The 14,811-nt window shown below is 30.9% G+C and overlaps 1 protein-coding gene and 1 non-coding gene across 2 annotated transcripts in view; both read left to right on the forward strand.

Moving 5' to 3' along the window:
- The first annotated feature begins 1,245 nt into the window (after positions 1-1,245).
- On the forward strand, positions 1,246-1,317 carry TRNAD-GUC (transfer RNA aspartic acid (anticodon GUC)). Its single transcript has one exon. It is a non-coding gene; the product is annotated as a tRNA-Asp (tRNA).
- Positions 1,318-8,980: 7,663 nt separating this feature from the next.
- LOC149415276 (organic solute transporter alpha-like protein) overlaps positions 8,981-14,811 on the forward strand; it is a 69,121-nt gene continuing 63,290 nt past the window's right edge. The window contains exons 1-2 of the mRNA XM_089642449.1: positions 8,981-9,088; positions 12,042-12,343. Coding sequence (XP_089498575.1) covers positions 12,175-12,343 — 169 coding nt within the window. The 5' untranslated portion in view covers positions 8,981-9,088; positions 12,042-12,174. The remainder of the gene's footprint in view (positions 9,089-12,041; positions 12,344-14,811) is intronic.

A 14,811-nucleotide genomic window follows, 5' to 3' on the forward strand; every position in this document is an offset into this window, starting at 1 on the left:
TGTGTTGTCACAAAAAAAATGCCTTTTTTTGTACGAATTAACCCTAGCCCCCCCTTAAGTCATTTTTTTAAGTTTTAAAATTGTAAAAAAATACGTGGATCTTCCAAATGGTATTCATGAATTATTTTGATTTTATATCTAATTGCTTATTTGATGTGTGCATTTCAAAAATACTAAAAAACTTTTCCAGACAATTATCTCGCTAATCGTTAAAAAATACCATTAATGCTGCTTGATATTGGTGTGAATGATATTCACTTGAATCATTTTTACTGTAAATGCCTCACAGATTTTTTTTAAATCACTTCAATCAAAATTCATTCAAATAAAAATAGGGGATAGGTAAATAAAATTATATAAACTATCAGATAAAAAACCGCCGATGCCGTTTGCTGTTTGAAATCGCAGAGGGCGCCACCTCCGTTTGCAACACTCCTGTAACTGTACAGTCAGTAAGATAATAATACAATGGGTCGCCTCAATGTGACATAGCTACAGTTTGATAATGACCTGAACGCCGAAACTGTTTTTAAAATAATAAAAACTAAAATACTTGCAGAACTTTAACATTATTTGATAAGTTTTAAATTTAAATAAAAATACCGCACAAATACTTTATACTATTTTATTATAATTAAACCTTCAGGCTAATGTGTTCGCTTTCGAGAACAGGCCATATGGTATCGTAGAAATCATTGTGTCTCGATTAGAAATATGATCTTAACGGTGTTAGAATGAGAAAACACCACTCTTTATAGGTACTAAAGAAGAATCACAGAAGAATGAATTTTTGTTATAATTTGTAATAATTGTCACGAATTTTTTATCAATTATTTTTATATGAAAAGATAAAAAACGAGATACAATAATGTTTAAAATACCTTTGTCTAGTAAAGGTGATATTTTAAAATTTCTTTATGTGTGATTTCAATATTTTAATATTACAAAAATTATATGTTTATTGCTAATAACAAAATTTGAAAGCGTACTTTATAACATTTCTAAAACCGTTTTTAGTTTTCGGATACGTTAATAAATATTACATTTATTTAGATTTTATTGCGAATACATACAGGTTCTCCAACTTTCAGACAGCGTTTTTAAGAAATATAACAGTCAATATGCCAGAGACCTGAGGGATTAATAAAAAATTATTTGCGACAACGGGATTCGAACCCTCGACCTCCTGATGACCGCGGAGGTCTTCCATAGAATATGATATGATATTTGGCACTCGACTAAGCATCTTCAGTAGTATAGTGGTAAGTATCCCCGCCTGTCACGCGGGAGACCGGGGTTCGATTCCCCGCTGGAGAGATATTTTTTATTAAAAAAAAAAAAAAAATACTCGATGCTGTGTGGTTGCTCGACCGGTACCTATGTCACATTTGAGGATGCTGTGTAAAGGGTATTTTAATGAAAGGAAGGAGTAAACCAGGGCCTTCTGAATCAAGTGATCTGTGGTATACACGGTGTCCGGAAACTCGTAGTACAAGCGGGAAAATGATCACATTTGTAGTCGATTTTGTATTACAATTTTTTTTTGATTTGAGCGTTCGTTTTCGAGTAGGCCAAGTTAAAAAATGGATTTTTTGTATCAAATGTGTTGTTTCATATCAGGTAGTGAGTCAGAGTGTGATCCGGCTTCAAACATGTTGTTAACCCTTTATAGCCCAAAAAAGGATTTAAAAAAAAGTAAGAACCGGTTACGAAGGAATTGGGCAACAAATATGTTTCCAAACCATTTAGCTGTTCTTTAGATCATACGAGGGTCAATTAACAATAATAAAGTTGTAATATTCAATTATAATACGTTGGTTGAAACACACGTGTACAGTGCACACGCATGCACACATACTTGCAATACAAGCAATAACTTAAGGCGATGCACTACGTCGAGTAATATTTTAGATTGAACCGCTATCAATAATAACCCTTACGTAGATGGCGATAAGGTTTAAATTCCCGCTTAACACCATCCGCATGTTTTGATTTATGCAAGAAAAAAACATGGCCAAAAAGTGCCTTAGTTATTTTATTTTGTGGATGTTCAGGCATAAATATTTAATTCTTTTTCGATCATTTTATAAATAACTTAATTTTCCACATTATAAAATAAAATCATAACCGAAAATGGGTTCGTAAGTAGGAGATTTTGAACTTTAAAGCAGTTTTCATAGGCTTTATACATTATTTTTTTCTGGGCTTATAAAAATTCTTATCTTAAAAATAATGGATTATTTCAAAGGCCAAGATGTATTCTTCTGGCAGTATTTAATTAAATCATCTGAAACATTTCTAGGCGACCAAATTTTCAAACAAAAAACACATGATTTTGCATTACTACATATGGCATCGCCTTAATAATTGAAAATATTAAAATATGGTGAAAATTTTTGATTAATTTTTTACTCTAAAATTTACACATTTTAAGTGTGTGTAAAATAAATTCTGAATTAAAATGAATAAAATAAAAATAATTATACACGTGAATTAATGCTCAACGGCTTGGTTCCATTGAACACGTTGATTTGGAACCATGCTCGTGTTTGCGTCCACACTAAACCCTCAGTCGGCCTCAAATCCCGGCGTGCGCAAGTAAATTCTATTTCATTAATTTGTGTTATTTCACAAATTACTCATTAAAAAAATATATATAGTATATTTGCGGCTTGTTTCACAGTGGAAGATACTGTCAATATCGCTCTGGTTGACCACCATTAAGAATTTGAAACATCGCTTGAAGTTGGCAGACTTCCCCATCTTCCTCTTCTCCATCTCCTTCCCCTCCCTACTACAGTCACTCTCCCAACATTCCTGAATTGGGGATGTCGTAGTCTCACTCGATCCAGACGGCTGAGAGCCGTTGGGACTCTTGTGCGGATTCACAAAAACAGTTAATAAATCTTCACAATTTGCTGGTAGAGTGACGGAGGACCTAGCTAGCACAGGATTAAAGCGCTTGAGTGGGAACCACACGCATTGGACCACTAAATTTGATCCTAATTTGGATTTAAATACACTTATCAGTAACTGCATTATCTCACCTATGAAACGAAATGACGTTTGTGATATTTTTCAGCATTATTATAATATTCATCTGTTAGTTTGTCTATTTTTACATTCAAGTAGCAAGTTCACTAGTTAGCTACCGATGTCGCTGTCATCGAAGGTCTTTAATGCAAATGGCCAAATATTCCTGTTACGACATGTTAATTTGCATATTATCGTAATATACACAAGTTCATAACACGCGCGGGAAGTGAATAATTACCCATAATGGAAATAATTCTACTGTGAAACAATAAATTCGCTTGTTCTTTTAAGAGAAGTGTTTTGTTAAGTTTTACGGTGTTTTGTTAAATTGTTCGACAATAAAAGTGCTATAAGGGTCATTCCGCCGTTTCGTTCAAATCGCATGTTCTTGCAAAAAAGTCATATGAAAAATAATGTTTTTCAAGAAAGTTTTATTGGAAAATGTAGTTATTTAAAAAAGGAAAAAGTAGTATTTACCGGATTAGGCATTTGTTACTTAATAACTTTATGGTATACAAAAAACATGCTAAAATCTCATTACCTTCCCCGTGTAAATGAGGGACCGGTAAATTGATCAATAAATAAGAACATTTTACACTTGTAAAATCACTACATTCATTAATCGACCTGAATGTACAACTAATTTTGCATATTTATTGGTGTTTAATTTATTTTTAAAGTTACTGTATCATAGAAAGAATTGAGATTTTGTTTTTGTCCAGAAAAAATCGCTGTCGTCTTCCGCCAAAGCGGTAATTAAAATTGTGACCGTGTTTGTCACTGTTCGTCAGCTGTACCCCACCCCGCGCCTCCGTTACTAATCAGTGTACCGCTATATCTGGACGGGGGAGGACGTGCGTCGCTGAATAAAGAAATATCTGCGATCTCCGTGCTCGAAAACGACTTTGTCACCGACCAGGCATCATTACCTTCCAGCATTTTTTAAAGTAAGTACATGTTTTAAAAATTCGAATCATGAACCTATAAACTATAATTAGTCGGACTATTTTTTATTGAAACATAAAGATTTGTAATGTCATTATTAAGCGAGTTATTAAGGAAAGATTGTCAAAACCTCATTACCCTCCGTCTCATTACCTTCCGTATCGTAAAATTTTTTGCCGGATGGTAATTTAGAGGAGTGGAGGGTAATGATAAATTTGTAAGGGTTATTTTTACGTGCATCTGGGACCATGTTTGGGGGTTCATAAAAGTTAATATTATCAATAAAAGCAGTTTCTTGCGTTCTAGCGTCGGACAATTTCAGTTTTGGTGAAATACATATTTTCGTTTTATCTATTTACTGATATGGAAAAACAATCTGTTAAAATTTACCCTGCAAATTTTTATTTGAAAATCGATTTTTTTATTCAATGATATAATTACGGAGAATTTAATAACAGCACAAACATTAACTACTATGAGTGGACAATAGAAAAACAAACCTACAGGGGAAAGGATGGAATCCAGAAAATGAAAACCATAACAACTAAAAAGAAGCTCGAGGACAACCCTCGTAAAATAATCGAAAAGTTAGATACCACCATGGATGTTTTCTTAAAACACACACGAAACATCGTAATGCAGTACTCCGCTATCAGAGAATTGAAAGATAATCTGACAGACACGGAGGTTCTCATACTTGTTGATTTTAGCGAGAACTATTGGTTGAAATACCATGAAGAAATTCAGTCCTTTCATTTTGGTGGCAGCCGAGGACAAGTCTCTCTTCATACAGGAGTACTTTACTATGTAGACAGCCAGACGGGTAGATGTCACAGTTGACATGAATATTGAAAACTTAAGCCTACAAATTGACTCGCCTACTATTTTCAATAATATTGATGACAATATGCTATTGAGCGAATTCGACGGCTCCATGTTTTTGGACGATACTATTGCTTCAACGCCAGAGCCTGCTAAAACTATAGAAAAGAAATGTAAAGTTAAAATACTCTCAAACGTCCCGTTCGACTATCAGCATTATTCCCTTTATAAAAATAGTACGCAAGAATTCAATCCTTTCGATCAATGTGAGTTCGAGAAGTTCATCCGATCCCTAAGAGTAGAATATCCTGATTTCGATGAATCAAAACAGCAGTCCCCCAAAACTGTGGAACTCCCACACATGGACATTGACGAGGAAACCAACAAAGAGGATAAGGAGGCGCCATTCAAATACTACTTAGATGACTGGATAATGGTTCAATATAAAATAACTAACACGACACATCATTTCATTGGGAAAATTATTGGAAAACATGAGTACACACTAGAGTACAAAGTAATTTTTTTGAAAAAAGCTCGAGGGAATTCCAAAAAATTTGTCTGGCCAACAATTAGTGACGACGATTTCATTTTGGAATCACAAATTCTTCAGCGCTTGCAAGATCCAGATGAGAATGAAAGAGGACAATTCACTTTCAAAAATTTGCTTAACTTTGATTTGAAATAGTTTTCCAGCAAAAACTTTCACAAGAATGATCTCAAGTTCCTTAAATATTATGTTCCTATTTAGATGTAAGACCTTTATCTTGTACTTATTAGTTACATATGTTGTGTTTGTTTTAAGTATCTGTGATTTTATTTTAAACTGCATTTCAATTGACTTCTGATTTTTTCTTATTTTTAATTATTATTTTTATTATTTCTATTTTTCAAATATTACAATGTTTGCTTAGGAATGTGAAAATTTTGTATTTCTTGTGTACAAACCTACTTATAAAACGTAATTATAAAGAATTTGACTATTCCTTATAATTTTTGGGTAAGTAGTATAATAGGAAAATTTTAGTTGTGTTGGGTTTGATGTTCCAGCTGCCTTTTCTTTATTTGTATTTTGATATTTTTTTCCATTATTTTTTAACAATTCATACAGATATTCAAAAGCATAAGTAAGCAGAACTGATTACGTATGAAAAAATGTATTTCTTGTCTCCAATGTTCAAAAGTCTGAATAAAGCATTTAGTTTTTCACTATAATAGGTTTTTCTTCTTTTTCCTAATCCGCTCACCACGTCAAATGATACTTAGCATGATTTGAAATCTATTTTATTATTCAATTTCTATTCAAATTTCATTATTCACAGACATTTTAAGAACCTTAAACATGTTCACTACCATCTATTAATATTTCATTACCAAACTTCATTACCATCCAAATGTTTAAATGACCATCCAACAGTTTTTCATTACCATCCACACCTTCATTACCTTCCATCAATTTTCTTCGAATCCAAGTGTCGCACAAAGGTGCCTTTTTCACTTTTATACATCTGATAGGTACGGGAACCCATTTCTATAAAAATATATAGTAAAAAGGCAAAAAAAAAAAAATCCGCGGAAACAGGCAAATTTGAACGAAACGGCGGAATGACCCATAAACGATATGAAACTATTAGAAACTAGAATTATTTACGGGTTTAACAGTTTTTTACAAATTACAACTACAATTTTTTTTGAGTGTGATGGTTGAAAAAGAAATCATTAAAAAAGATTATAAAATCTTGAGAATAAAAATTAATTAAATTAAAATTTTTGATCTTATACATTATTGATGATTAAAAATAAAAATAAAACTAACAATGCAATGAAAATCAACGACTTTAACCAATTTATCAATGCAACTCTTAAACCTAACCTAATCTGAATGAAAAATGTATGCGTTGTAAATTAGATCAAATTACAAATTTTAATGGGAATATTTAATTTAATGATAAGAATATTGCTTATTTATCAAGTGTAATTTATATGAAAATATTTATTTTTATGTTGTAGAAACAAAAATAATAAATCTGTTATATTAATCCCAGACAAAGCGTAGAAAGAGCAAATCTCAACGTCTTTGCTATCAAAGCTCCGTAATAGTAATGACGGCAAGTTGTGTGGTAATGATTGTATAATTTCTCATAAAGAGTTTTACCAAAAAAGCAATTGTCGACCTTGCGGCTTTTATTTTAAACTTAGCCCCTCCACTCTCTTGTAGGCGGTGCCAAGAAGGTGGGACATTTATAACCCAGTGGACATGTGAAACTCTTGACTTTTGTTCACCTTTTAAATTTTTATTTATTTTTTATTTACGCCCGTCGGGCTTTTACATAAAACAATAATAATTTAATAACATTACATAGTTCATTAAAATTATTAATTATTATTATTCCCAGCTGCATGAATGAGATTTACAATTCAATTTATCCATATTTTCAGTATGTAGATTAACAATAGAATATTAAAAATATAGCAAAACAATTAATCATCGTAATACACATAAGTAAAAAATACAAAAAGAGAGAGAAAAACCAACATTAAAAGAAAAAGTAAATTATAAGGTGAATATTTACATAAAAAAGTAAGTTACAGATTATATAATAGAACTAGCTGACGTGTGACGCGTTGCTGGGAGACTTTTTTTTATCTACTTTCTATAATATAATGTGCATGTTTTATATATGAAAACCTTCCAGAAGTAATTTTCTAAATGATAATGAAAACCCTATCAAAATTCGTTGCTTAGCTCAGAAGAACTTAGCGTACAAACAGACAGACGCGGATAGTAACTTTATTTTATAGTATTTATTAGAGATTAGAGATAATGTTAGCGAAACAAAAAGTTAGAAATTTGTAATTTAAATTTTATTATGGATTAAATGAAAATATGAACGGAACTGCATTTATTTCCTATGCCTATGTAGTCTTATTGATTAAATTAAATTGATTTACATAAAGTCATACGTAAGACTTTTTTGGTGAAATTTTACACAATAGTTAAAATGTTTTAAAAAATTGTTGAAGTTTGGAGCTAGATCGATTGTGAAATTATCTTCCCGTATGGTTCAAACATTTACCCATGCATAGTTGAAACGTATTCATAAAGATTTTTATACTTTAGTTCAACTAACCACTTACTATCCTATTAATAAACGTGTTTTAAATGGTATAAAACCGAGAACCAATCTTTTACGAAATGTTAATTATGTTTAATTAGCAGTCATGTAAAATTTGAAACACATTTATTTTTAAATGCCTTAATATTTAATTTTTTATTTAAAGCGTAAATACCTTGAAAAAAATTTTTAACAAATAAAATTGATAAGTTTAGTTAATATGAAGTAGGTAATGTACAAATACATAACAATAAATTCGTATCATTGGAGACATTACTTTTTACATGACATTAAATTCAAAACATTGTGGAAATTACTTTCATGTTTACAGCATAAAAGACAAGTTAGGTAAGCACCTTGATTTTTTTCATTGTTTCTATGATGTGTAAGAAAGCGCCCCTGAGGTGATATCTCACAAAAGCGGCGCTATACAAATTATCCAATAATAAATAAATTATTATTTTAAATGATTTAAAACGTGTTTAAGGGAATGTGTGGTGGGAATTTTAGGTCTAAAGGCCAAAAATATTAAATAATTATATGAACGTACTACACATTTGTTGTTTATCTGTAAGTTAAAATTTGTTTGCTTTCAACTCTCCCTAAGTTCAGAAGACAATTGTTAACCAATTTACGCAAAATTCGGAATTCAATATCAATTTAAAGTTGAAAATTTAGTTTAAATTATTATTTTTATTTACTTATTTTTGTATATGAAACTAATGTTATTAAGTATTTGAATCAATTTCTTGAAAATATGGCGCTCAACTTAGGTTAATATAATATTAGAAAAAAATGTTTCAAATATAAAAAAATAAGAAAAAAAAATAAGGGTTAATTAAATAAAATTTGTGAAAAGCTCGTTATCTAATCAATATTGAAAACATTTTCTGTTTCCACCGTACGAAGAAGAAGAACGAAATCAAAATGCTAAATAACATTAAGTAAAATAAGTCCACTATCCGTCCCACCAAAAACGATTGCAACACGACCTGCGCACGACAAGCGACCATATCATTTCCCAGCTGCTGTCCGCGGTAGTCACAGTTACAGTTGGTCGTGCGGCCGCCGAAGAAAGCGGCGCGTCGGGCGCACATAGTTCCCAAATCTATCGCTCGAGCGCTACTTGTGACAGTTTCCCGCGCTTTTCCTGGTTTGTGAAAAAAATCGTGCGTGTCGCTTTTATTTTAATGTTGTTTTTTATTGTTTTTGTGTTCGCATGTTGTTGGAATTATTATTTTTTGTAATTGGAAATGATAATTTGAGATAAGTAAACTACAAATAAAAATTTTAATAATTTTTTTTGTTTCTGGAAAAAAATTTCAGGTTTGAACGAAATATATTATGTCACAGCATTTATTATGTTTATCGTAAATTAATTACTGCACGGAGAAAAAAATAGTATTGCTAATTTATTAAGAATCTCTTTAAATTAATCGAATGAATTAACAGGTTCCGGATAAACTTTTGGTAAATTTTGAATATATTATCACGATGTTGAAGGAACTACAAATTTGCAACATTTCGCCACAAGGTGAATAACACATTGAGGTAAAAAAATTATTACAAATGCGGTATAGAGTTATGTTTCCACGCCAGTGGCCTCGGGTTCGATTCCCGATAAAGACCATTTAAAAATACTAACATCTTTGTTTTTTTTTAATATAACGTGATGTTTGTCTGTATATTGTGATTGTGACACGTTAAAATCCGCATTATCTTCCATCTGTTGGATCCAATCATAAGATTTTTCCCTACAAATTTTATTCTTATCCGAAACCTAATGAACATAAAAATCCTTATATTTCTGACATATTTTTGATGAGACATTTTTTTAAATATGTGAAATAAGTAAGTCTCAACTGCTCCCGGCCGTCTAGATCAAGTGAGAATATGGCTTACCCAATCGGGGTATGTTGTGAGACTGAAGTTAATGGGGAGGGGTAGGAGATGAGGCAGAGGAAGGTGGGGATGTACCTGGTTATTCAGATTCAACTTTTATATAATGCGCAATGAAAATACTAATAAAAAGTTAAATAACATGCTTCCAAAACAGAATTTGTGTTTTAATTGTTTTTTTTAACGATATCCCTCTTTGTTTATTTGGAAAACACGCGATACTTCCAAAACGAATAAAATTTGTAAAGAGATCCAAATAGTATAATGTTTTAATAACATCCAACGGAATAAAGTCTAGCTTTGACAAAGGTATTAATTTTGATTAATCATTTTATTAATCTATTTTGATTAATCTTTATAACGAATAGGTTTACATTATGAATTCCAAAAAATATGTTTTAGATAAATTGAAAGTTTTTCTATCGTTTCGCTTATTTATTTACTTTTTTTTATTATCTAAACCCGCTAAACTGCCAAAGCAGTTTGTCAGCAGCAAAAGAATATAAATAAAAAATAAATTACTCAATGGAAAATATAAATGTAAACAACTAAAAAATATAATTCATCAATAGAAATGTATGAACGCATAAAGGAAACAACTTAAAAAATACAATATTATAGCTGAGATTATCTGTGACAGTTTCACTTGATTAACTTTTTTACTTTCTTATAAAATTATTTACAAAATAAATGAAAACCAATTTTGCGCTTGAAATCGAATGTTTCTAGACACCGTTTGTCAAGCGATTTTAATGCCTATTACCTAGAATATAAGTTATAGCAAGATTTTACAGATTTTTGGCTTGTAGCTTCCTCTTAACATTTATTTTGTACCAGAGTCTTGTTCTCGAAGGCGTCGCCATAACCTCATTTACTGTAAAGCCAGCCGCACTAATTTGTTCGTGAACTCACCCGTGGGGATAGCCACATACTTCCTAAATGCAGTTTATCAAAATATCAATTTGTTTATCATGTCTAAAGGTTTTTGCCATTTCAAATAAATTGTTTAAACGATACAATAATAACGTCTTAGACCTTTAACTATCCCGCAACCAAGTGGGGGAGTAGGTATTACCCAAAATTAGTATCCGTCTTATATTAGCGTAAATACTTGACGTATCATTTTGGTATTTTACGTATTTCTGTGCAAATACATAAGTTACCATTAATAATTTACTGAATAATTGGGATTTCCATAGCTTAAAAGCCCATAAGACAGAAAAATGCACGAGGTCGTCTTATTTGTCATCTTGGCCTCTCAAGAGTTATAACCTGTAAAGTTATTAAAAAATATATTATTAATTATTAAAGAAATCTAATTTCATAAATAAATGTATGTATTTGATGCCCTGATAGAGTGATGATATTTAAATTATGGGTCTTGCAAAATCATGCATATTTTTTTATAATTAATAATTTTTCAAATAATATAAATAATTTAATAATGCAATCATAACTAAATAGAAGGTTTGTTTTTAATAAATGTCACAATTATTTATGTATTTATAACACTGATAGAGTGAGAGGGGTTAAATGAATCATTCATATTTCATAATTTTACTAAGAATGGCATTCAATTCGGGTAATTTCAGTTCTATCAACAAAACGTATGAGCGTCATAATTATATACTAGGTTATGTGTTAACCCGGTGGGGTTACCCAACTAATGCTTGGATTGACTCAGTTGCCACAAAACCGTCGAACCAGACGGTGTTTGTTATCAAATATCGTATTGGTAAAAATTCAAAATATTAATAAAAATACAAATTTCATAATATCACTAATAATAATGCTTTCGCAGTAAATGAAAAAAATGGCGCGTTCTTAAAGAATCTAGTTTACCCAGCTTGCGACAAAATTAATACATTGTACCATATCGATGGCCTTGTGCACATATGTGTTAAGTGCAATTAGAAAATTAAATTAATTAAGTTAATTATAAGTGCAACAAAATTAATGTGAATATTCATTTTTTATCCATTCTAGATGTAATAAGTTATGTAACTTTCCCACGAAACATCTATTTGTAAAGTAAGTAATCTCAATAAACGCTTTTAAAAATATAATTAATGCTTTTTTCTTAAAACCGCACTTAACTCATTTGCACGCTAGGCCATCTTAATTTAATAATCGAATCTAACATCATTAAAACTGGTGCATTTTCAAAAATATTTATTTTATAAAAAAAAATATTATTGAATTTTTTAAATTAATTGTGTCCAGGTTTACCAAGTTTGTGTCAAATTTATCACATTTTACGTAAAGTGGGTGCAGTTTTAAGTATTGATTAGATACAATGGTATCGTAAAGTGAAGCTCTCCAGTGATTTGTGACAAGTGTTTGTTTGGAAGTTGCCATGGAGTCCACGATGGCTCCCGATGGTAATGTGGTCCCCAGAGATGTGGTGGCTGTTCACATCGGAGGGAGGTTGGGTCATCCGAACAATTTCGGCAATGGAAGCAGCATCATGGACCAATTCTCCTGCAGTGACGAGGAAATGCCGGATCTTCACTCGTATTTTAAAGGTATTTTTTATTCAGTTATTTAATTTGTTTTACTGCCCTCTTATCCTTTTTACACTGACTCTTATCCCTTTTACGCTGACTCCTATCCTTCTAACATCGACTCATATTCTTCTTACACTGACTCTCATTCTTCTTACACTAACTCTATTCCTTCTTACCCTGACTATTATCATTTTTACATTGATTCTTATCCTTCTTACCCTGACTATTATCATTTTTACATTGATTCTTATCCTTCATACCCTGACTATTATCATTTTTACATTGATTCTTATCCTTCTTACCCTGACTATTATAATTTTTACACTGACTCTTATCCTTCTTAAACTAACTGTTATCTTTCTTACGCTTGTAAGTTAGTACTTGCTATTAATTTTGTTATTGTTGACAAATAATTAATCTATGAATTTACGTATGCGTATTGAAACAACTAAAAATCTTCATTAATGGAAAGAATTTAGAGGAATTATTCGTTCATCTAACAGAAGACTGCACAAGCTAAATCAAATGTACAACAAAATACATTATCACTATTAATTCTTAACGTTTATGATACCAAACCAATATTAAAAATACATATTATGTTGGTAACCGCTTACCAGGCATATTAGGGTAGTAATCAGGGATATTATGGTGTCAACCAGGCATATTGTGTTGGTAATCAAGCATATTAGAATGGTAACCAGGAAAATTATGTTTGTAACCAGGTATTTTATACAAGTAAGCACTGGTTACTGGTTACTAACCAGGCATATCATGACTTTTACATGTTTCCAGCAGTCATTTGTTTCTGTTTCATCTTATTGGTAAGCCTTTTTTATTTCTAAGAATAGTTTTTTTCGGAATTCGTCAATTTGCCGAAAAAATGTATGAGTTTGGTTCAAGATTTATGGTATGTAATAATTTAGCCTCGAACGAAAGGAAGTGTCGTATCAAATTCTCATTTGCATAAAATTTCTTCCTATTATTTCACACAATAAGTAAGATTCTTCTTGCAGACATATACCTCACCGACATAAAATATAGATATATTGACTACGAGTATGTCGATGACTCAAAATCAATCACTTCGAGATTACTGCGGTCTAATAGTGAAGTGAAGTGTCGCGAAGTTAAAAATAAATTTAATGAAAAACTCCCCTAACCCATTTTACGTATTAACGTGTCCAATTACCATGGTTTTTTAAGCAAATATAAGTTGTTAATTAGTTAGTCATGTTTCTGAAAATACACTCAAATTCTGAAAATGTTGCCACTCAACTGTAACATACATTACTTTTTCAAAGGCTGCTAATAAAACTTACCTTCAAGCAAAATAATAATATGTAATTTCTTATGTAAAACGTACGGAGCGATCAATTTTCGTATGCCTTTATCGAGAATATATACCGTCCTGTTTTTTGTTATGAAAAGAAAATTATTTTGCGTAAAATTTCATTATTTTATCATATTAAGGTAGGAACCTATTTTAAGGTTTGATGTCACAGGTACTTTGCGAAAAAATACAGCGTTGTTTCGATCAATAATACCTTTAAATTTCACTGTAGGCGTTTGTATTGTAGTGATATTCTTAGTGTGGGTAAATAATCATGTTGTGAGAAGGTTGTATGCAAATACGAAAAATAAAAGTAACAGTGTGGTAATGAACTAAAATTACCAGGACTTATGAAGATATTAGAAAAGATTAGAATGTTTAGTGAAATTGTGAATATTTAATAATTGGAGACAATATTAACGACTATCAGATTCGGTCACATCTAAGAATGTAATCCTCGGAATCATTACAATTATACAAATATTAAAATTAGATGTTTTACGTATTAGGTTAATGCAAAAAAAAAAAAAATTATTCATCCTAGACTTGTAGAAACGTCAATAGATGTCGAACATTAAAATAAAAATGAATATTTTTATCGAAGACACTATCTTGATTGCATTTAGTACTGGTAGAATCTTGCAATCATACATAAAATTATGATAATGTTGATAGCTCTTAGTCGAAGTATGATACATTTAAATATGACCAAGGAGGATAGGTTCGAATTAGCTCAGTAGCAGAACAAGGCCCAGTCAAGGCTGAGGTCCTGGGTTCATTTCCTAGATGCGTCTGAATATTTTCTATTTTGTCTGTTTGAGAGTCTTTCATATTGTCTTCTATGATATTACAATTTGAGGTTTTACTCACTTATTTATTGCAAAAAAAAATAAATGTGAATTTTTGAAATAACATATTTCACACAAGTGAATGTTTATTCTGAATACTGTCAGTCAAAGATTCGTGAAAAGTAATTTTCTTTTTTTTATGGATGAATTCGTGGAATTTTCTAATATGTTGCTATACATGTTGCGAACCACATGGATTCCTTAGTTCTACCATTTGATCTGAGCAGGCTTTATTGAAATATTTATTTATATTTTTAATTTTATACAACAACTTCACATTACTGCTCAATTTGCTACAAATTCTT

This window comes from Hesperophylax consimilis, chromosome 18 (genome assembly GCF_061612785.1).
Source record: "Hesperophylax consimilis isolate HC1 chromosome 18, BYU_Hcon_1.0, whole genome shotgun sequence".
Taxonomy (NCBI): domain Eukaryota; kingdom Metazoa; phylum Arthropoda; class Insecta; order Trichoptera; family Limnephilidae; genus Hesperophylax; species Hesperophylax consimilis.